We start from the raw sequence: 24,346 nt of genomic DNA on the forward strand, positions 1-24,346 counted from the left end.
GAGCAGTAATTCAACTCAAAGGGTAGCTGGACTGCTGGGGAGAAAACTTGTTGGGGGAGAATTAAATATTAAAAAATGAAAAAGCCATAGGCTCCCTAATTACTTGTAAAACACCCACTGAGTGAGTACAGGGTGAAACTGGCAATGTTGTGAAGAGCACAGTGGAAGCACTACAAATGTTAGCACCTCTCTCCTGAGAGGACAGTCACACGCTACTTTTAGAGCCTATATGTACATAATCCTCTTCACTGTGAGGTTACTACCAGAATGACTTTTTTCCTTGCTGGCTTTCCGTCTACATTCATGGTAGCTAACAGGCAAGCATACCAGCATAAACAGCTTAATTTGTTTTCTCCGGCTCCTTGCATCATGGGTGGGGGTAGTTTGAGGTAACAATAAAGGCACTTGCACACTGTGGTGGGAAGGGGAAACCCCTTTTTGAGGCTGCAGTATGAGCTATCTGGTGAGCTGGAGGAGGAAAGGATCTATGCCTAGACTCTACCACGGCCCACATATGCGTTTAAGTTCTTTAAAACTAACAAGGGAGAGGGAGGGTGCTGCTGACGGTTCTACTGATGTGTGTTCCTTCCCCAGAACTTTTCTGTGTGTCTCTTGTGCCCAAAAGGCAGTAAATGGGTCTTTATGAAGAGCCAAAGAGAGGAGATCCTAGGTCTTTGCTGTGGTTAAAAAAAAGTTACTTGTAATATCATTCCTCTTAAGTGCAAGTGTTTAAGAATGGTTTATGCTTCAGTAAGATAGTCATCCTGTGAACTGGTATCAAAGTTTAAAGAACAATCTATGGTATAAGGAGCTAAATGACAAGGATGCTGTATACGTTGGCTCTAAGGTGAGAACTGATTCTGTTGTAGGGGAAGGGATTGGGTTGATCGTAATCTCTTTGGGAGAGCTGTAGGTGCAGGGTTAATACTCCTGTGCAGACCTGTAGTTTAGAAGGAGACACCCTTACCTTATTAACCAGAGACATCTTGTTACAAATACTTATAGCAAAATAATCTGAATTGGGTACTTGGGTTCAGAGTATGAATTAATGTAGGATTAAGAATTCCTGGATTTCTTCTGCCTCTGTCCCCCAAATCAACCCTGGTGTTGGGGCAAGTCATTTAGCCACCTGTTGTACAGAGAAGGAAGCAGGCTTTGTTTGCACGTTGAAAGTAGGTACAACAAACGGGCTCCTTGAACTCTTGGCTCAATGCTCTGCCCTGAGAAGTAGTGTAGGAATGAATACCTTCTTGATGTTTGGATGAGGGAAATGAGAGAAATATAATGTTATGGCTGAATTCGAGGAATCTTGTTGCTGAAAGTGGCTGGGCCATCTTATAGCCAGTTGCTGGCAAAAGGCCTTGACAAAGTGTTCTGTACTCTTCATTATTTTTTCAGTCCAGAATAATTCTGGGGAGTGCTATCCCATGGGGTGTGGCAGACAAACATCTTTGGTGCTCGTAACAGTGTAAGTTACCAGTGATGCTGGCAGCTACTTCAGTGTCTTGAGTAATGTGGACCATGTGCTTGGCATGGCACAGGCATTAGTATTTATTATAAACACATGGGTGACTAGAGTGCCTATGTCTAGGTTGAGTTATACTGTAGTGGACCTATGTTTGTTCTGCATCTGTAGTGCTGAAGAGCTGCAATCTTGACAAGGAGTCCGCAGTCTTGACAAGGAGTCCGCAGTATTTGGTGCAGTATGAGCTCAGGGTACAGTCCCAGCTCCAGTCTGAATGTTATCATGGTCAGCATTTTTTCTTTGTTCCACAGTCCACTATGGCTGGGAAGGCTATTAAAAACTAAGTCGCAAAGCCATATCCGTAGGGAGGATTGCAAAAGATTTTTGCTGATTGTAGAGGGAGTACAAGGTATTCATTCAGTCTTCCTTCTGTGACCCGATTTGACTCACTAAAATAGAAGGAAGAAAAAAACCACCTGAGATAACTTTCTGCCATTCCAGTGAGTAACTATTCTTATAAAAAGGTCTCACCTTGTCAGTGAAGTGTGGGAATGTAAAGCTGGGTGTATCAGCAGAAGGAAAGAGTAATGTGGGTGCAGGGAGAAGGGAGTAAGACTTCCCTCTTCTGGCAGCAGTGAGCTGTAGCTCAGCGCGGTTGCCCATGGAAGGGCAGAGCTTTGCCAGCAGCAGAGATGCCTTCAGCAGCGCTTGTCAGGTAGGCAGTTCTAACCGAGCAGGTGGAGAAGATGTACAGCTTTCAAGAGAATCTGCCAAGGTTCAATGGGAATGAAGTCCATTGTGTATGACAAGTGGGCATGCTTTGTAGTGACACAACAAAGGGCTATGACCTAAGTGTTGATGTCCCCTGAATAGTCTGCAGTGGATCCAGTTGGGAACTATCAGATGATGGTGCGCATAAAGGGACCTGAAAGTTAAAATAGTCTTTTGCTGTGAGCAGGTTTCTGTACTTGCGCTGCCTATCAGTATGGTCTGTAACTCTGATTTTGCAATAACAAAGGACACAGCAGGTCAAATTTGGGGCTACGACCTGCTGGTTACAGAGTTTACTCATGATCAGCAATAAGAATAGGTAAGTGTCAAGGTAAAAACATCTTGACAGTGGTGTCCTGTCCCCACCTGCCCTACCTACCCACCCTCCTTCCCCAAAGAAATTTAATTTCTCTTGGTAATGAAGCTGACCTGAACCTGCTTTATTACTTGAGTGACTAGTGTTCAGTTCATGGAGCTTGAAGCTCTCTAACCTTGCCTCAAGAGTATAGAGTATTATCTCATTGTTCCTTGCCTTTTGTGTTTATAGTCATTGACTTGGAGAAAACTATGCTAAATGTGGTGCTTAAAATATGACCTACAGCAACGTATGCAAATCTACTTTATCCCCCTATTTCTGGGATGGAGAGGAGGCCACTGTTAGTGAAGAAAAAGTTGGGAGCATGATGAAGGCAAATTTTAATGGTTGTGCTGTAATGTATTTTGTGCACTCTGTCATACAGAGCTAACTCATTGCTGCACGTGTTTGGGTTTTTTGCTGTAGTAAAGTGTTTGATACTGGAAGGAAGGCATAAGCATTGCACCCCTCAGTGTAGTTAGGTGGTAAATTAATGATGTCTTTATGACTTGCCCTATCACAGGCTTTTTAGCAATAATTTCTTTTACCTGTTCTGTATGTATTGTTATTCACATTGTACAGATGCAGCCATGTTACTACTTCAGATACACTGAGAGCAGTAAAACTAGAGATGGGAATGGCTGGGTTCAACAGCTAAGACTTAAACTCTTAAATGGAGAAAATAATTATTAGTCCCTACTACTATAATATCTAAAAGCATCACTATCTATTGTCAATTCTACCAAATGTGTGCCTCTGTCCTTAGCCTAAGATACTGGGTCAGTAAGTGGATTCTGTCCATTGTCTTCGTTTGGAGTAGTTAGGGTTGTCTACATAAGCATCCATTTTGGTTTGGATCAATGGCGTTCTTTTGAAGCGGATCTCCTGATCTTTCGCTTTGGTTGGCGTTTTAGCGTAGTCTTGGATTACTTCTGAATGAAAATGCCCTCCATGTGCAGTGTGCTTCTATGGTCAATCCAAATAAAATCACTGAAATAAGTGTTGTGTAGATGGTGGGTTTGTGGTACCAGCTGTTCCACCCTACACCCAGTGTGCTGAACTACTTCGTAATATAGACCTAGCCAAATTCCCCAGTTCTGCACAGAAAATGCAAGCTGCCTCATCTGAATGCTAAGGTTTAGTCATTGACAGGCACCAAAACCCCTAAGTATTCCCACAGCCTGGGCCAGTAATTGAAATCCTTTTGAAAATACAAGGCTACATGCTTATTCTGTGCAGTTGAGACATGCTGGCCTTCTTGCTGCTAGTGACAGCAAAAGAAGACTGGGACTTCTTTGTACAATAGGTCAAAGGTCTCCAGAGGTCAAGGAGGTCTCCAGACCCTGAGTGAAATGTCAACCAACAAACCAATGACCCTTTACCTACATGATAGCAGCAATGGATTACCAAAATTCTTACCAGTTCTGGAGTCCAAGATGCCATGAATGTGTAAGAATTGTTTGAAGATGAATGTAGATTGTTCTTCAGGAGTACAGGGCTAAATTATCCCACTGACTATGTGGGTTTATTTTATTTTTTTTTTCATTTTGTGGGGTGGGTTGCATTAATTATCAAATAGACATGAGTTTTCCTTGACTTGTGGAAAGGCCCTACATTAATGTATGTCAGTATGTGCTACTGCATGTGTGTTTTTTGATTCAGTAAAGACAAGACATTACCAGGTCACTTGTTAGCATGTTTCATGGAAGCCTTGGAGCTTTATGTCATTCTAAAAGATAAATAAGATTGAAGCTGATTCTTGTTTTCCTTCAGCCTGATCCCCTCTACTGCTTTGTTTAGGTGCATTACCTGCATACTTTTGCAAAGTAACTCTGATCGGTAAAGTGGCTTTTATGGTCACGTTGCATGGGTCACTGGAGTATAAAATTATTTTTCTGATTTAGAACATGCCCTATACAGAGCATGCTATACCATTTTTAAGGTGGTGAAAAGTCATAGCTGCTATCTTGAACACTACAAAGAAGACCAAGATTAATTTCTTCATGCCAGTCAGGAAGCAACTGCCCTCAAACTAGTGTGTCTTTGCCTCTTGGTTCTGACCATGTTTTGTAAATGCTGTGCTGGGTGTAGAAAGCAGTCATAGTTGTCCTACACATTCTATGAAGGAAACGCTGCATGCTTATTGAAGATTGAAGCAAAGATCTGAGCTAGCTCTGATGACTCTAGAAAGGCTATAGGCAACTTTAAATGTGCGTTGCTGTGCCTGAGCTTATGGCATGGCAGGGCTGTACAGCTTTCAGTACCAGATGCAGCATGTGTAGTACAACAGTGTTGTTGGGGTGTTGCTAACCAGCTAGTTAGCAGGAAAGCTTGCCTCCTGTTCTGCCAGGTACTGTCAGCATCCCACCCTTAAAACATGATGGTATGGAGAATGTATGCAGTCTAGTTTCATCTTCAAAACTCCCTGGTGCATGTGCAGTTCCCTTCTCTTTCCCTTTTGCCAGGGAAAGAGCGCTGAGTGATCTGGCAGTGCAAAAGAGATGAGAGATAACAACCTTTATAAAATAGCAAACATCTTGAAAGCAGAACACTCAGCTTTTGGTCTTAGGAGTTCTGAGAGGGGGTGTTTTGGAGACAGGGTGGTCCTTCATGAACAATACATCTGGGCTTCTTTTTGGGGTCGTTGATGCATCTTCTGCTACAGTGTGTAGTTTGGTTCTTGTCAGAGTCCTTCAGGCTGGCTCAAATTCTTTGTCTGTTGCTGAAATGCACTTTTTAATCATTCCCTTGCTATTCAGATCTTCCTTCATCCATCTCTTTGCTTTTTCTGCTCAAAAGGTCGTCTGTGCGGTTGGTGTGTTTTTTTTTTGTTTGGATGTTTTGATTTTTGTTTTTAAACAGAAGGTGTTTTACCTATAGGTAAATATCTATAACCAAAGTTTCTGCCCTGCAGGTAAGGACCAAAAGGTATTTTACCCTGTGTATATATAGCCAGTTTCTAATGGCAGTTATCTCTAGTCTGGGAGTGAAATTATACTACTTTATGTTGGACTTCAGATTTATTAAGTGGCCTTTGGGAATGCAGTTGTTCCCACAGGAACTTAATAATATCAAGTAGATATTTGTGCAAACAGATCCTTCCTTCAGACTGTCAGAACCTTTGCTTGGCAAAGGTACCTGTTTTGGTAGGCTGCTTCCATTGTCATGCATATATGGTTTCTCTTGGGGAAAAATGATGGGTTTCCAGACCTGCTTACTTTTCCTTTCATTTTATTCAGCAGTATCTGATGGGTGGCCATGAAAAATAATTTTCCAGAGCAAAATATCCTTTCATGATTTGCTTTTCTTTCAGCCAAAATAAAAATAAGGAAAGGAAGTAGAACACAGCACATCATCTTGGTCTATAAAATGTTCTGAATAGACAGGTGTAGCTTTATTGACTAGAAGTAATGGAGCACAGCCTGCTCTTATGGTAGTGTTTCTGAATGTGGTAAGTGTCTTCCAGGTCACAAAATGTGAGCGTGCATGTGAGTGTGTATTGTCATTGTTTCTGTACAGATTGCTACTCTATTTCACTGCAGGGAACTAAAAGCCCTTGCCAGTTTCATGTAACTGGTGTCTTTCTAGTTGCCTAAACCTATCTCATCACCAGCCACTTCAAACATTCTGCCTTTAATTTCTTCACTTACTGTGTTTCAAGATACTAAATTCTCAGATTGAATTGAGGAAGTATCTTGGTTTCGTTTGTGCTCACTGGCTGTGGTATCTTAGCAATCAAATCCAAACACACACACAGATTCATAACGGACACAAAAAACAAATCTAAACCAAGCATTTTATTTCCTACAACTTGGTGAAAGGAAATGCAGTATTTCTTCTAAGGCACGTGACTTGTGTTTTTCAGTGCATCCATTTTTCAGGCGAAGTTTGAATTAAAACAACTGAGAATATTGTTTATAGTATGTGAAACCACTTCCCCTTGTGGCTAGTACTTTAAACAAAGACTATATCAGAAATAATATGTATTGTCACTATGTCATTAGACTGAAGAAACACTAGAGCAAAGTGCTTTCACTTTAGGACAGTTTGTCAGCCAGAATCAATTATAATGGCTATATTGATTTAAGCTAACTGCCTATGAAATTTCAAAAGATTACAACTTTAATTGATATTGAATTGCATTGACTTGATTGATTTCCATGTCCCTGATTTAAGTCGGTACTTATTGATTACTCAAATCTGTAGTGGTGTTTAGAGTTGTGAGCAGGAGAAGAGCAGAAGAAATTGTATAATGCTGCCAGGCAGGATTAAGCTCAGGAAGGGGGGGATGGTATGGAAAGGGAAGGGAAGAAGTTGATTCTGTTATGTATATGCTTAAGGTGGAAAATAGATGTGATGAGAAAACAGGAACATGTATATTGTTTGGAGGCAGGTCTTAGTTGCAGAGGAACTCTTGTAGAAGTGTATAGTGCTCTGCTAATGGGGCAAGGAGGAGAAATGGAGAAAGAGTAGCTTTACACAGGGCTGAATTGGGATGGGTATAAGGATTGCTAGCTCTGTAAGGAATGGCAGTGTGGTTCCATCCAATTTGTTGGCCCTGTTGGGGTGAGTCCAGAGGAGGCCCACAAAGATGATCAGAAGGCTGGAGCACCTCTCCTACGGAGATAGGCTGAGAGAGTTGGGGTTGTTCAGCCTGGAGAAGAGGAGGCTCTGGGGACACCTTATAGTGGCCTTCCAGTACCTGAAGGGGGCCTACAGGAAAGATGGGGAGGGACTCTTTATCAGGGAGCGTAGTGATAGGACGAGGGTTAACAGTTTTCAACTGAAAGAGGGTAGATTTACATTAGATATTAGGAAGAAATTCTTTACTCTGAGCATGGTGAGACACTGAAACAAGCTGCCCAGGGAAGTTGTGGATGCCTCACCCCTGGAAGTGTTCAAGGGGTGGATGGGGCTTTGAGCAACCTGGTCTAGTGGAAGGTGTCCCTGCCCATGGCAGAGGGATTGGAACTAGATGATCTTTAAGGTTGCTTGCAACTCTAAACATTCTATGATTCAGTCTGCCCACTCATTGCGATAATCTTTAAGCTTCCTATTAAAGACATGGCAAACAAGTGTGGGGGTTTGGATGGGTAGCTTTAGTGTAGCCCAGGCATTTTCACAACAGGCATTGATCGTCACCACACTGCCTTTGCTTGTATTCATCCTCCCATCTTCATCTAGATATGAGAACTTCCATATGCCAGTGTCACTTCCAGTCACAGGAGTATTTCCAAGGTCTGCTGTTCTGATTCTTGCCTTCTAATGATTTGTCATCCCCAAAAAGCAGGCTTGGCTCCTTGTTGGTGCCACCTGTGAGGCAGCAAGGATATGGGTCTGCCTGGTCTGTTGTAATCTTGCTGCTCTGTAATTGCCTTGTTTGCCTGCTTCTGAGTGGGTATGTTCTGTGGCTGGCATTTCAGTACTGCTATACTGTGCAAATGAATCCTATACCTTTTTCCATGGAGAGCTTGAAATCCTTTCTACATTGATTTGTGTTTAGAACTTATGAGTATGCATTAATTGATTATTGATTCAGCCAATGTGAAGAGCAAAACCAAACTGCGTGGTGTTATTGAAAAGGCATTACTGGACCAGAACTCTAGAGCATGGAAAGTATTTGCTAAGTTGTTGTGAGCCTGATTTATTGATTTGTTTTCTTCCTTATGCTCTGCTGATTCCATAATTCTGTTAAATACATGAGCACTAAGAATATATATCTACCATTAAGAATCAGCGGCTAGATGTACTGGATCAGATTATCAAAGCAGGTATTTTGATCCCAGTAGTATGAGATACCTGCTGCTTTAAAGGCTGGCTCTGCTCATCTGGGGAAGTTTTCTTCTGACCTCTATGCAATTATTGTATTCTGTGAAGCATGCAATATAAACATCAATGCTGTTAATAGCCATGAATAATTCCTCCTAAAAACTTCTATCTTATCCATGTTGTTGACTTACAGATGAGGTTGCTAAGTAGCTCCCTAATGAAATTAACTATTACAGTCACGACTAGAAAATCTAAGGAAATGGAAAGCTAAGACAGTGTGAAGAATTAACAACCGTAGCTATTGGCTAAGACATGGTGCTGCTTAAAATAAAAATATGGTGGAGGGTGAAGTAGGAAAGGGTTTATATTAACTATATGCAAGCCAGGAAAGCTGGAAACTGCTGGGAGATGCATGCTTAGCCTGGAGAGTGCTGAGGTGCTTCTGTGTGGAGGTGACCGAGGTGCTTACTGAAGTACAGATTTTGGAGTTATTGACTAATTGGTTAGGTTAATAGTGAAGATGTTGCCTAAGAAACATTATAGTTCCATTTGGAAAAGCAAATTCTTGGGATATTTGTTCTTGTAATAACATATGTTGTAACATGAATGCAGAAAGGAATCTGGGGCAGTCTAAACTAGATTACAATTTGGTCCTTGTTGTAAAACGTGGCCTAGGGTGAGGCAGAGGTGGTTCCTTCAACTAAATCCTTATGGGCCTCTGCAATAGAGATTTAAACGTGGAAAGTCTGTTTTCTTACTACATGCATATGAAATAGGATCCTCCATTTATTGGCAGTGATGGGGAGAGGAGGAGGAGACGAAGTTGTCCTGGTATTTTTTGTAATCATCTGCTAGAGGGCACTGTGTTGCCAGAAAGGGATGTATTAACGCATAAGGGTGGTGAAAAGCAGTTCTTTATATATTTTGCTGGAATGAAAATGCCCGTCTGTGATAGCTCAGACTACAGTGAGTAAGCTTAGAGAATAAGCCTGGATATGTCAAAGCCTGATTTTAAGTGAAAACCATATTAATTTTTTAAATTGTTTTGGCTATATAAAAATAATCAGAATTGAGCAGCGCTGGGCTACTTAAATGAATCCAAAGTTTACTGGTAAACTTAGCTAATGTAGGACTAATGCTGTATGTGAGCTCAGGTTAAATTCAGCAAGGTATTTTAGCCAAAAATAAGGGAAGTGCAATTCTGAAAAAGCTATGATACTGCATCAGCACTTCTTATAAATTTTCAATTTTTTAAGTTTTGAAGTGAAGCTGAAAACAAAATAAAAGCAATTTCTTACAGCTGGAAATAGGTTGCAACCTAATTTCTCATGATTGAGGCACAAGGCAAAACTTGTTATTCACAATTCTGTTGGGAGTAGCAGAACTTACCTTAGCAGTTCAGAGAAATGGGGAAAAAAAAACCCCAATAAATCCCTTCTGCCTATCAGACAGGGCTTTCACTGAGTCTGAACTTTAAGATTAATAAAATGATGCCATCTTCTGCTTAGAAAACTGGGAAGTTGCCAGAGGCCAGGCTGAGTGTCTACTGCATGGTAACAGGAGAGGTGAGCAGATTTTCAAGTGTGTGGGCGGGTGGAGTATATGATACTTCACAAGTGGAGATTGCTGTTGCTGAGGCTTTTTGATAATGGATGATATGGTACTGTTCAGATCTGTCCTCTGCTGACAGAAGTGTTTAGTGTGTAAAAGTGCTGTTTTTATATTTCTTTACGAAGCAGAACATGATGGCCTGCCTGCCAGGTCATGGGGAAGGTCAAAGTAGACTTTATTACAGACACCGATGTGATTTCCCTCACTGGATTACACAAAGGATGCTCTCCAAAGATTTGACCTCAGTTCTTTATTTGCCTCTCCTATTGCTGTTTGCTTCATGGAAGAGAAGAAATGGGATCAAGCTTAATGTTGCTGTTGTGATTATTTTTTTTTTATGTTTATTTTTCATTCCCAAGCCGTGACCTCCACTTTCTTTTTCTTTCTTTGGTATATGTTGTCAGTTCCATTACTGTGGGGTGAGGCACCAGGGGCAGAAGCCAGAGTCGGATGGTAACATCAAGGCCACATATCTTAATTGTCTGAACTCAAAAGAAGCAAAACTAGACAGTACTTTGAGAGGCAGAGGATTGCCCTTTGTGACAGGCTGAATTAGCAGTAGTGGATCAGTGATGCCCGAATAAGAAGCGTGCCTGTTTCTTAGCTGCAGCAGTTTACAGTGTTAATGCAAGACATCGATGCAGATTTACTGGTACTGGCCTGTAAACTGTAGCCCTGTTTCAAGAGGGCAATTACAAATTATGCTTTAAGTTAGCTGAATGTAGAAAATGGGAAGGAATGGGATCATGTTAGCTTTAATGAAGGAAAATAGCATGAGATATTAAATAACTGTTACTATAAGATACTTCATAAATTCAAAAGAAGTAGAGATGGAAAAGACCTACGAGGTTATCTAACCTATCCATTCTAGAGGACTGGCTTGTTGCCTGGAGGATATAACCATTATCTGCTACTCCAAACTAGCTTTAAATACCCCAGGCTTCCATACTCTTACAGCAGGCATGTTGGAAGGGAAGGAGGAAAGGGCAATAGAGATTTTTCTTTTTGTGAAACCTTTCCTGAGATTGACTTGTGTTTTTTCTCTATTTTGTCTTTTTTTTTTTTTTTTTTTTTTTGCTTCAATGTCAGAAAGCCCTCAAGAGTGAGGTGATTTTAATCATTCTATCATTCTGGATAGCTACATTGTCTATATGTGACTATACCCTTTTTGGATTTTTCTCAGTTTGGAATCTCTTTGTTTCTTTCCTCTCCTTCCCCTCCTCTGTGACAGCTGGTTTTACTGGTTAATCACCCCAGTAGTGATAGTGTGTGGAATGACAATATTTTCTTATTCTCTCTCCTTCCTCTTTTTCTGTTCCCCCTCACCACACTTATACATCCTCACTGGGTAAATATCCCTTTATGAAAGCAATATTGTTTTTCCCATGTAGAGCTGGAAGGCAGTAATGACTTTTCACAAAGAAAGGTAGTATGCACAGTGGAGCCTTGATGGAGGTAATATGTCACTTAGAAGGCTGCTAGAGTGAGCAGTTGATGTTGTTGCATCTCTGACTCTCATGAGCTTGAATGTACACCCTGAAAAACAAGTACCTGCTCAAAGAGGCAGCAGGCATGTAGTGGTCTGTCCATGTCTGAGAAGTATGGAACGGTTATTTAGCCTCTCCGTGTGTTTTATCCTTATTTCTTTGTTTCATTTACTCTGTAATTGCTTTTTCAGCCCGGTCAAAGAGTTTGGTGATGGGTGAACAGATTGGGCCTCCCTCCAGACCCTCTTCTCCAAACCCTCAAGAACGTGTGCTGAAGTGTGGCTGGCTGAAGAAACAAAGGAGCATTATGAAGAACTGGCAGCAGCGGTGGTTTGTGCTGCGTGGGGACCAGCTCTTCTATTATAAAGATGAAGAGGAAACTAAACCTCAGGTATGACTAGAGAACTGCAGGGCATGTTGGTTGTGACTTCTATGTGCGTCACAGTTACTTCTTTGGTTGACAGCTCATTTCAGTTGCTCTCTATCCTAGCCAAAACCATCCACACTTAAGGAGATTCAAAGCTAAGAGACATTGCAGGAAGACTTAGCTGCTACCCAGGCAAGTAGTAGAGCCTGGGAGAAGGTTAGAAGGTGTTTATGTACCCGTTAGGCATGCTGAGCTCCAAATCTTAGTACGGTCATTGATAAGACTGGAGTTTGACAGGAAGAACTGTAGAGTTCCAGATTAATGAGGCAGAAGTAAAAAAAACCTTGCTTAGTCAGCTGGGATTCATTATCTCCCAAATAATCCATTGTTAAGCAGAGAGGTGAGCCAGCTGCTTAGGGGTGAGCTTGTGTGGGTAGAGTATGTAGGTTTTATTACATGCCAGCATGTGACACTTGAGAATGGCCTGTAATATGTGTTTTAGTGTGTTTCATATGCGTCTGGGAGTTACTGCTTTTCTGTGCAAATTTTGAGGAGAAAGAATTTACGCAAGGCTCTGTGCTGTCCATGTCTGGAAGGAGGAGTCTGTGTCTGGCAGTGAAAACTAATTTAACAAACAATGTGACCTACAATGGGGGGAAAAAGGAAACTGTCTGAAGTTTGCCTTTATCAAAACTTTTAGACTTTATGGAGCATGAATGAAAGAGAAGAATAATTTTCCTGGTGGAAACCACTGGTTGAGTCTTGCTGCACAACATGTATTGGACAGTGTCATAGGACGGTCCCAAAGTACACCATGGAAAGAAAATGGACAGAGGAAAGGGACAGGATCAGAATGTTTAGGAGCTAGCAAAGAGAGAAAAGGTCATCTAGTGGTTAGATAATCTAATAACAACCACTAAATGGTAATTGAATAAATTGAACCACAGTAGGGCTACTTAAAATGGTCAGTTTAGATCAGCTGTGTCAGTTTGTCCATGGGACAACAAATGTGTGCAAGAAAGCTTTCCAGAGCACACTTACCCTTGCAAAAGACTTGGTAAAGGGTAATAGGTAGTCACCATACAACAATCCCATGGGCACACGACATGTTTAACTTGCAACTTTTTAGTAGTGTGTATTTTAAACAGTTTTGAATAAAGTGAACATTGCACAAGTATGTCTCTCTTAAGCCAAGTATTAATGAATGGAATTTTTTACTAAATTCTTGCTGCTTCACACACCTTTTGTGAGTGTATTGCTGGTCTAGTACCAATTTCTTACAAATAAATGTGTTTCTCTAAAAAAAGTTATAATGAGAGGACAGTGCTCCTGCACCTAGGGTAAGTGCAGAGCTGAGGACATTGCAATGATCAGTCTGGACCCAGCACAAAATTCAGGATGATTTTCTGCTTCTCTGACCCTTCTATATCTACATCGCTTAGTGGGTGATGTGTTATGTTACAGGTTGCGATAAAGCTTATAACTGAGATAAAGAATTTCTTATTCAAGTTCTTTGATATGTCTGTAAAATATGCTTGCAGCATTTGAGCTAAGGGCTTTCCTAGTTGCTGTAGCATACTATGCAGCATATTTCATGTAGTCATTGTTTTGACTGTCAGGTCTCTAACCAGAGTCATTGAACAGAGGGAACATAATTGAATAAGCCAGTGTCCCTGTACTGCTGCCTCCTGATGAGTCAGTACAGGCATTACAGAGTGACAGACAGCCTGTGTTAATATCATCACCATCCACACACTCATTATAGCCTATTATTAAACTGCTCCATGCAGCTGCTGTTACACATAAATTTCATTGTGGAGGGAGAATGGAAATGAATTTTCCCCTGTGAGCCTGACACATGCATGGTAGATGCAGGAGGATGTTGGCTGCATCTTATGTCTTGCACTTCCCTAATCAGGGATTTGATGCATCATTATGGATAGCCTGCTGTATAAGGGCTAGAGAGGCTTGAACTTATTGTAACCTGTTGTTGCTTAGGACTCTGCAACAGCTGGAGTTTGCATGCTTAAGACAAGCACCTTCCTATACAATGCACGGGGAGAGCTGGGTGCTTCTGAACTGTATCATTGAACATGATGAGGAAGGAGCTGCCTCAGGTGGTCACGTTGGAAGGGGTTTCTTTAACTCTGTCCCTTTTTTGGGACGGGATTGCTGTATGTTTATCCTGGGGGAAGCCATATTGTATAAGATGATACAGGACCACATCCTGACTTCTTGTAACAGTTCCAAACTAGGATTTGCATCAAACTTCAGCTAGGACTGTATGCATCACAGAGATGAGATGTACTTTTGCAACATGTGGATAGCTATTGCTTAGGATTCTCTGGAACTAAGGGACAATGGTATAGGTATATCCACACAGCTTAGGAAGACAGCTGTGACCCTGGAAGGTCTTTGTTACAGGTCATGTAAATATTTTCATCAGTGTATATTAATCCAAATTTCCTTTGGCTCTAAAGGTACTTGTGCTTCTTTTAAATCTTTCTATTTTAAATATTAAGTATGGACTGCAAGCTCGTGTACGAAAACTAAATCAATAACTTCACTGAAATTCCCATTGATCTTCTGCCTACTTGATTATTTATATGTACTCTGTAAGAGGGTCATATTCTTATTGTTTATCTGACAAAGTCAAGTGAAATTTATGCCATAATGCTTCAAAAGAGAAATCTTAAATGATGTCTTTGTTTATGGATGTTGCATTGCCTATTTCTATGAAAACCTGTGCTTCCATGTCCTTAGAGGGAATTGTATATATTATTCCCTTGAAATAATGCTGAAAAGATAGAGCTGTAGTCTAATGACAGGAGATTTGCCACAGGCTTACTGGAGTGAAGAGGAGTTATTCTGTGGCCTTAATGGATCAAGTACTGTTTAAGGTGTGTATGTTTGTGTGCCATATGACATAGTTGCAGTTGCACAGTCCACTCCATCAGACTGACTTCTGTGCCAAAGGTTAGAGGGTGAACTTGCAGCCATTGCTTTTCTTGAGTATTTTCTCAGGTGTCCCCATGAGGAAAGGGGAAAGGAAGGACTGACCTGCAAAGAGCTTTTGATTCTCCTACTAACTCTGTCAATATACATGTAAGGTTTTAAAGTAGCTTTGGGTTTGTTTCTATTCCCAGGGTAAGAGGTAGCATGTGCCCCTCCCCAATTTCCAGGGGAAAAGAAGCCACTCTGCAGCTAATTCATTAACCTTTCTTTCAGTATTGATTTGGTATGATAAAAGGCGTTAGTGCATCTGCAGTGGGCTTGAATTTTGCAATTCTAGAAAACTGTAGAATTTTCTAGAATGTGACTGGACTCTGAAGATGATGCTGTATATGATATTTTTCTGTATCATTTTGGAATAATTTCTGATGCATTTGCAATTTTTTCTTGTTGCTTTTCCAGTGTTTTCCTGTTATCTTTGGAATGCCTTCAGCATGTCTTCTAATTTCGGTGAACCTCAGAGTCAAAATATAGGACAACAGGATTGGGAGGGAAGGGTGCTGAAAGTTTATCCTGTTCTGTTGACTTGTTGTTTTTCCTTCATTTTAAAACTCGCAACCATTCTAGATAAACCACTCTATGTACTTTGCAAAGTACCCTCCTACATTGTGTCCTTTTTTTTCCTTTTTCATGTTGCTCTCTGTTCCTGGCCTGAGACATGAGGATATGAGTCAACAATTGACTTATCAGTTGAACCGTGGAGGTCTGTCCTTAGCCTGCTTTAAATATGAGGCAATTTTGACTTTCATTGATGTCACTGACACTAAGGCTAAGCCTGGTTGTTGGTTAGCTTGGGCTATTTGATCCTTAGAATTCAGGGTCAGAAATCATTCATCGGTTTAAAGCTGTTGTAGAAATTTTGTTCCGTGTTTGATTAAAATAAAGATGTTCATGTAGTCAGTTCATCATCCTTGGTACGGGATTCAGAAATGCATACCTGAGGGCAGATTTGAGCCTTTGAGCCCTGCTATTTACCCCACCCCCCCACCCCATCTTGTAAGCATTTTTAATGGTGACTAAAGTGCTGTCTTAAAGGTAATGGTATGAGAATTAGAATGATCAGTGTTCTGGCACCAACTGTTTGCTGGGGGACTCAGTCAAGAAAAAGCTTTCCACTCATATTTCATGTTAAAGCTTTTCTTTACCAGGACTTCTCAATTGGTCTTGTTAGGGAGGACTACATACCTATAAGGAATGTAAGTGTTCATACATTAAAGGTCCTCTTTAAGATTCTTTCTCAAAGCACTGAGGCCTTGAAAGGGTGCAAGGCGATGCTATCATCAAAAACTGGATTTGAACCTCCAGCTTACTGGAAGGTCTGTAACCTATTGCCTGTCCCTTGAGCTGTTCAGCCATCTCAGGCTCCCAAAGCCTGAGGGAGGGAGGAATAACTTAGTCATGAACTGAAGTTTATTTCTGGGGCATGTTTTGGCATATATCAAGTTAGATCTTGGGGAATTTAAACTGATTTAACCCATCAGTAATTTACTGCCCAAGCAAGATTGCTAATGCAGTCTGAGTGGATGGTGGACAAGGACACATCAATCTGTTTAAATTTAATAATGTCTTTCTACTAGTGACAGCAACTGTCAGAGTTGATACACCCTCTCTGCTAAGATGAATTTGGTGGTTTTTTCTACCTTTTCAGCTTTGTTTATTTAAAGTTCTCCACAGTGTGCCAGGCAGATTGGTCAGCTGTGAGCTAGATATTGTTACTCTCGGGAGAAACATTTCATCCCCTAAAAGTGCTGGTTATGTAAGGTAGAAGAGCTCTGTACAATTCTTGGTATGTGCAGAGAGAAATGCACAAGAAGATGATCTGAAGATCTCTGCTATATATATACACACACCTATGACCTAAAAATACTACAGAGATGGGTCTAGGTTGCAGACTTTCCTTGTTCTTCATGGGTAGAGTGAATGTTCCTCAAGTTTTCTTTCTGAAAACCATTCTGGTTCTGTTATTTCCCTACTCTTCTTCCTATTGTTACACTACCAGTTCAACTTGCTGCAACTTCATTGCACAGCTGAGCGAAGTGCACACTGGTAAGGAGGAAGTACCTATGCTGGTGTTACAGTCCCCATTGCCACTGTGGCTGCAGCAGGTCCTGCATTCCTTCCACTGTCCTGTGGCTGTGGTTGTTCTTGTTTTTTAAATGACCTATGCTACATAGTGATCTTGCCCTTCTCCTCTGTTTCATCAAAGCTGGTTAAAATGAGAATAAGAAACCAGTCACTTCAATGAGAACTTTCTACAGCATATATAAAATCAAATAGGTTCTGAAAAGGATCAAAAAGGAAGTGTATTTTGACTGGGAAATGCTTTGGTTTAGGGTGTTAGTTCAAACAATTTCTACCTCTGTAATCTCTTCCAGAGTAAACATCACCATCCTTTACCAAAGGTGTGTGTCACTGAAGGGGGCAGGTCACATTGCACCATATGGTGCATCAAGCATGGAGAAAGTCCATTTGCTTACTTTTGTTGCAGGAGAAGGGTGACCCCAGGCAACAAATTGCAACCTCTGGAAGGCACTGCAGTGTGAGATTTTGATTTAACCCTTTGGTCACTGACTTAAGTTTCCTGCAGAAAGATGGGCTTTCTGAAACTCTTTAATTTGACAGCGCTTTTCTGTGAGCTGCTCCTGCTCTTCACTGTAAATACGCTCTGAATCTTCTGGTCTGTATATACTGCTGTACATCTTCACCATTCCATGCCATAAAACAGCAAAAAGCTGGCATGTATGTCATTGGGTTTTGCCTAATCTATGAGTGACCTTGCCATATGTATTTGCCAAATTTACTTCAGGCTGAGGGAGAGAACCCTCCACAAAAGCACGCCTTTTACTGAAGTAACACACGGCTTGATTCAGAGTCCAGAGTTCTGCTTGACTGTAGATGTGAGATTTAGGTAACTGTTTCAAATAGGGGTTTATTTCCTTTTTACTATTGGATAAGCAAGGCCTAACTCTTATTTTGAGCTGGGCTTTTAGGCACGACCCATTTTGAGACTAGCTAGTTTGCTTCCAGCGCTGCTTAAGAGAGGACTGTACCTTAAAGGGAGGGAGGGAGTGAGTTACTGCCTCTTTAACAACTTTCCTTTCTACAAAATGTAAATTGGTCCTCAAAGGAAAGCAGCTGTTAACATTTAAGAGGATTACATCTTCTGACAGAAAACAGCTATTGCCAGCTTTCAAACATTACCTGAAGCTCTGAAAATCTGATCGGCTGGAATCAGCTGATATCATATTAGTTCTTAGTGCTATATGTACATTTCTAGCTTGTGTTGATAAGATAATGGCCTGAAAATTAAATTAACAGCCAAATTTAAGTTACCCTGACAAAACAACCTTAAAAGCTTTTTTTTTTTTTTTTTTTTTTAGCCAACTTTGTGATTTTCAGGGTCCCTTCTTGTGGCTTCTTGGCATTCTTGTCTTAGGCTATTCTGAAACCCCTTCTGGTTTCAGTTGTGCAACTTAGATATTTCATTTTTTTTTTCTGCTTGTGCTGCCATTTCACCACTTCCCTAGGGATGTTCCATATACTCTTAGAAGTGGGAAAGGTTTGAATTTCTGTGTGCAGTATTAAGACTTTAGGTTCTATTCTTCATAAAGAAGCTTTTTTAAATGACAAAGAATTGTGACCCTCGCCCCTCTCTGCATGCCCTTACCTATGTGCTTCAGCCTCAGGTTAACATAGTAGCTACTTCTTTTTCTCCCCCTTCCTCAGGGAACTTACATTCAACAGTTTTGTTCATTTTACCTCTTGAATAGGGTGTCCCTAGGCCTGTGCTATGAAACTACTTTAAAACTTGTGCATTTAGTACAAAGAAGAGATAAGGAGGGAGCATGGACCTCTCAGTACATCAGATAAAACCATTTTTGTTTCAGAGAACTACCTGCTAGAAACCGGACTGAGAAAAGCACTCTTCCTGCTCAAGCCAAAATTTGAGACTGCTCCTTGTCAAAACATCCTAAGCTTTAGGTAAAAGCAAAATTCAGGATCCTGTGTTTGAAAATCATGCTGTGTTCACTTAATCACTATTTGGTCCTTGTTCCCGACTGACATCATAGTCTATGACGCTACCTCTACTTTCCATGAATCTCAGGAGTTGCAGTGTGCACATGGCTTTAATTTGCTGGGGAGATTTGCTTGGAAAATTTGTTCTTTGCTTTCTAGGAGGACAGTTTAGCTATGGTGGTAATTGATGGTATCACTAATTTTCCAGCATGCTGATATCAAAAGTACTTTGTCCTTTTAGACTAGGGGTCAGAGCTATGTGGATGGGGAGACTTGATCCTTTTAGAAATTCCTGGTCCACAAGTGATCTGATCTTAGAAGCTGGGACTCCGTGGTGGAGGTTACACTGTAGAGAGGTATTTCTCTGTCCATCTGCCCCATACTCTCTTAGTTCAGCCCTTTACCCACTCCCCAGCTGATCACATAAGCACAGCAGCTCTGCTCTGGCATTCTGGTGGACAATGCTCCTTGTTTCCTTCAGTAGCGTAAAGGGAAGAAGTGTCATTCAGGTCCAGCCCTTCTCCTTCCTTGCTCCTGGAGCACAGCACCTGTGCAAGTGGTAACATTTGCATTTTGCAGGGGCTGCGGCAGGGAAGGAGACACGTGTCTGCCCAGTGGGGCTGCTTGATCCTGTTTTGGGCTGCACAGCTTATTGCAGAATGGGGCACCAGGGAAGGTACTGCTGGATAGTATGTGCAGTTTTCTGTTTAATATCTCTTTTGATTCCCTTTTTCCTTTTCCTTCTTATTGTATCTCCTGGCAAAGAATAAATTTCTGGCCGGAGTAGCCTAGAACCAGAAGTGCTTAATAGTCTTTCACTGGTTTCAGCATGCTCTGCTCACAGTTCACTCTAGCAACCACTGTTGGGCAGCTGTTAGTTTTTTATGTGAACAGAACGCATGCAAAAATATAATGTCCAGTTTAACATTTTACGTTTCCCCTCTAGGATGCTTTGTGGAGCCAGCAGGTCCAGCAAGGGGCTTTGGCCCCTTGGAGAGGTTGGCTGAACTCCTCTGGCTCTCTCTTGAGCTGTCTCTACAGTAATCATTCAGTGCTTTGTTTTGTTGTTTTTTTTCCCCTTTCAAATCTTGATTTCTCAAATGTATGTCAAATGTGTTATGAAGCACTTTTAGTGTGCTACAAAAAATCCAGCCCCATCTTTTGCTGCTACGCTAAGCACAGAATTTTTATTTTTAAATGCAAGGAAACAAAATTGAAATGTAAATGCACGGTTTCCTCAAAGCAAAACCAAAGATATCCAAACTGAAGGCCTCAATACAAAATCTGACTTGTTTAAGAGTGTTTCTTTTTTAATTTCTTTCATGATCATTTTTGCTTTTACATTCTGCGGAAGGAACAGCAATAGTCTGCATTGTTGAACATTCAGCGTATATACAATGTGGTCAAACTAATTTTGCTTCTGGAATTCTTATTTTCTCATATTTTTGAAATGTAGCAACACTGAGGTGGTGATCCAGATCTGTTGGATATGGAATAGTATTTGTTCTGTAGGCTGTGAATACTCAATTTCTGTGTGTCTTGAATTTCTACCTTTTAACTGTGCACTGGCCTAATATGTGATTAACTGGAGTGGAGTTTTATGAATTCTGGATGACAGGGATTCCCTACTCTGGAATGTTGATCTGGCTTGTTAAGAGGAAGTAAATTAAGGTCTATAGCCTGATGCCACTGAGGGATGGCAAAACATGGAATCAGGTTGCTGAATCTATAGTGACATGACAGATTGAGTTCTGTTTTGTGAAGAACAAATTTCACTACTTGTGAGACATTTTCAGTCTGCCACGAACAGATCCTTTCAAAGCAGCAAGTTGTTTTAATAGGGGAAGTTGTCAGAACTGGAATGCCAACTTGTAAACCTCTGTGACTTGGAGCTTATTTCCTAGCTGAAATAGTTTCCATCTCAAGCATTACTGTTCTGGTAATTTATTTGTAGCAGCTCTTGAATGTTCTATGTTCAAAGAAAAGAGTAAAACTTAATTCATTTATATTTAATACAGGCTGGCTCCTTGGTTTATTACAGTGGTTTCTCCAAACAAAGCGTCTGTACGAAAATGTATTACCAAGGGGCAAAGCCCAGAAAGTTATGCCATAACAGATGTAATAAAAATAACGCAACTGGCTTCTCTGTTTTATGGAGAAGATTGAAAAGGTTGTATGATGCATTGTCTTCTATCAGTTGAAATCCTGGATTGTCTGTCTCATGAGCTACTAACTGTATTACTCAGTAATATGAATCTGGAAGCTGACAAAGATTGTAACTGGTATTTGTTTTGATTACCAAAGTTATGATGCTCCAATGTGTTTTGCATTTGGCTGTTGCCTAGTTTTTGGAGAGAATGTGACTGTGCATGTTTACTAGGGACGTGCATGAAAAGAACTGACTGAAACAACTTCTTCTTTTTCTGCTCAGCCAAAACCAGATGATTTGTACCCAGCTTCCATTCCAGGGCAGTTCGGTGTAGGAGTAGAAACGGCTTATTACACTCTTCATGGCTTAACTCTTGAGAATCCCAGTTTTTACTGCCTTTTTTATTGTGTGTATGTCCTAAAGAACGTTAGCTGGAAACTCTTTAAAATGTCAAAGATTAAACCAAAAATAGTGGAGAAACAATGAGGTCCAAATAGCACGTTCATTCTTGTTTCACCCATGTTACTGGACAAGAGCGTCCTGTGATCTCTTTTTCTTTTCCATAGATGAAGATGATTTTTTTCACTTTGAAGATACTATACCACCAGTTATACAGAATTCCCAAACTGGAATACATTGTGTTAATTATGCTTTGGCTCAACATGAATCTGAATTCTGGCAGCATTTGAACTTGGGAAGTAAGGGGGCTCAGATTTCTTGCTAGGGAAACTATAGTTCCTTGGATTAAAAGTAGTCCCATTGTCTTGCAAACCTGAATCAGCTGCTGTCCTCCTGTATCTTCTTGGGAACCTCTGTGTTACTGAGACTCTCTGGAAAACAAGCTATTTTCTTCAGTTGCAGAAATAAAGATTTAGAAGTAGAACTTCAGCCACCTCATTGCTGCAGGCTGGAACCAGAAACTAAAGGGTGAAGGAAGAGAGTAGATGTAATGTGAGATGAAACTTTTGCAGGGGATAATTAGTTATGGAAACCAAGGAGAATCACCTATGCATGCTCAGAATGGCATTATTCCAGAGGAAAAATCATTTGACTAGAAGTGTCTGGTGTGAGAGAAAGGATAGGTGATGCAGGTGCATGACCAGTTCAATCTATTCTTCTTAGAAGGGTGGAGAGGAGATGGACTCAGTGGAAGAGTGGGGCTTCAATTTGCTATGTCTGTTACGCTATTTTCTTTTTCCTTAGCCTCTTTGTGGCCTTTCCCCTTTCACTGGTGTTTGTGTCCCTTACAGGGTTTGATACTACTGCAAGGCAATCAGGTGAACGAGCTGCCACCTAATCCTGATGAACCAGGGAAACATCTCTTTGAAATTGCCCCAGGTAGGCCAGCATTTACTTGTACTTTCAACATAACATCATCTTATTCCCGTTGGTTGTCACTAATGATAATTGAACTGTACTAATCACTTCTAAACATTCTGATAACATTAGCCAGATTTACCTAGAGAGACTGGGAAGTGGGACCTGACGGACTACTCTGTGTTCCTTGTTTTGGGTATAACTGCTGCTGTGGTACCTCATGAAAATAGTAGTTGAGATGCATCATGGTCCTTGATTTTTCTGTTTGGAGGGGCTTCTTGCCTGGAGTGCTGTGTGGTCTCCCAACTTGATGTGGTTTTCTGGTTGTTATGGGAGAAGCTGACACAGAGCACAGCACAGAACTTATGGAAAAAGGGCGTGCGGTATCTGGATATAATTTCTTTCATGTATACTAATTGGGGGTGGGTGGGAGAAAAAACATTTCAAAATGCTTCACTTTTGGATAAAAGGTTTCAGAGACTAGATGACCTGCCATGGAAGAGAGTTTGAAATTTTAAGGTAGAAAATCTGATGATCTGTCAGCATAGTCTTAATGTAAAACTTTTGAAATCAATTTAAGTCTTACGTAAATGATTTCTGTGGACTGGCTTGGTATCTCCAGGATATATTTAAAGTTCCCTGTTGCAGCATAGCAGCAATTGTATTAACTTTATTCAGTTCTGATTGTAGTTGGGAAGAGTACCATCCCTGTGTACAGATCTGAATGCAGTATATTTTGGAGGTAGTTTCAGGTGGCAGGATCTACAGAGGAGAAAGCTGTTGCACCAGAGGATTGAGAAAGATGAACTGGGTTAGTCCTTCCACAGCTATCTCCCAATATCTGAAGACGGAGTTCCTGGAAACAAGGAGGGAGACAAACATGACTATAGTAAAAATTATGTGAGTGCACTGACTCAGTCATGCTTTACTTCATGGCCAGTTTCTCCTGCATGGACTATCTGTCCATGCTTCTTAGTGTTATGTTTCCTCACAGTGGTGGTGCTGTTGATAGGGTAGATAAAAGTTATTACATTAGGCTGCCTTTTTTTTTTTTTTTTCCCCTAATTGAATGGACAGCACAGGGGACACTAGCTGAATGTTACTGTTGTGGAGGCAGGTGTACTTTTACCAATGTCTTTGGGGTCTTTTTCTTACTCCTTAATCAGGCACACCCCTCTTGACACAATATCAGGCAGTGCAAGAGGAACAGGCAGTGCTACAAGGCTTTCAATTACACCAGCAGGCAAGGTTTTGCAATAATTGTCGCAGCGTTCTGTTTGACACACAGGAAGCTACTTGGGGAGAAAAGATTTATTTCTGTCATCTTTTCCTTATTGGTGCACGTTATCTGTTAATACTTCCTTCTTATACTGCACCATGCCCTCATAGGCAGAGCCACACAAACAGCAGAGCATTGCATGGAAGATCTCCTAGAAAGTGGCATTTGCTCTCTGAATGTGACATCTTCTGCACCATTTTCCAAAGACTGTGCACCTTACCGTTGTAGACATACTGTGGATCTGGGACATGAAAGCATTTGGATTGTTGTGATTGTGAATGGTCCCATGAGTTCTGGCGGTGATCTGAAATAATTAGCTGTCGTGGACTGGCCCAATTGAGTTTCCAGCAGATTTAAGTTTGCCCTCTGGTTCCAGGTGGGAAAACAATCAATCTGCACTTCTTGCCCAACTTGTCAGGTTCTATTACTGTAGGCTGCAAAAGAATTGTCCTGAACTGCAGGTGGCTGATGCTACAGTGCAGTTGGTAAAGCAATGCCATGTGTCTACTTGAAAGACACTATCCAGAAGGGTGGAAAAAAAGTGACACTGTTCACAGGGGAGTTGTGAATCCCAGGACATCTGTGTTCAGCTTGTGGTTTTGACATTGCTCTTCTCTGTGTTCCCTGGGAAAATGATTCATTCTTGGTGCACCACTGTCCTGCCTGAAAAATTGCGATGTTTTCCCTACCTTGTAGACCTAAATCCATTTGTGTTTTTAGCAAGCGTAGTTGCTACACGGACAGCAA

General features: G+C 41.0%; 1 protein-coding gene across 2 annotated transcripts in view; it reads left to right on the forward strand.

Moving 5' to 3' along the window:
* Positions 1-24,346, forward strand: part of ARHGAP22 (Rho GTPase activating protein 22) — a gene marked incomplete at both ends in the record, with an annotated part of 150,560 nt that overhangs the window by 7,728 nt on the left and 118,486 nt on the right. For both annotated transcript variants that reach the window (XM_082486624.1, XM_082486625.1), the window contains 2 exons: positions 11,650-11,849; positions 22,254-22,341. In XM_082486624.1, the coding sequence (XP_082342750.1) occupies positions 11,650-11,849; positions 22,254-22,341 (288 nt within the window). The remainder of the gene's footprint in view (positions 1-11,649; positions 11,850-22,253; positions 22,342-24,346) is intronic.

Source organism: Vanellus vanellus (assembly GCF_965231255.1).
Source record: "Vanellus vanellus genome assembly, chromosome: 7".
Classification (NCBI taxonomy): domain Eukaryota; kingdom Metazoa; phylum Chordata; class Aves; order Charadriiformes; family Charadriidae; genus Vanellus; species Vanellus vanellus.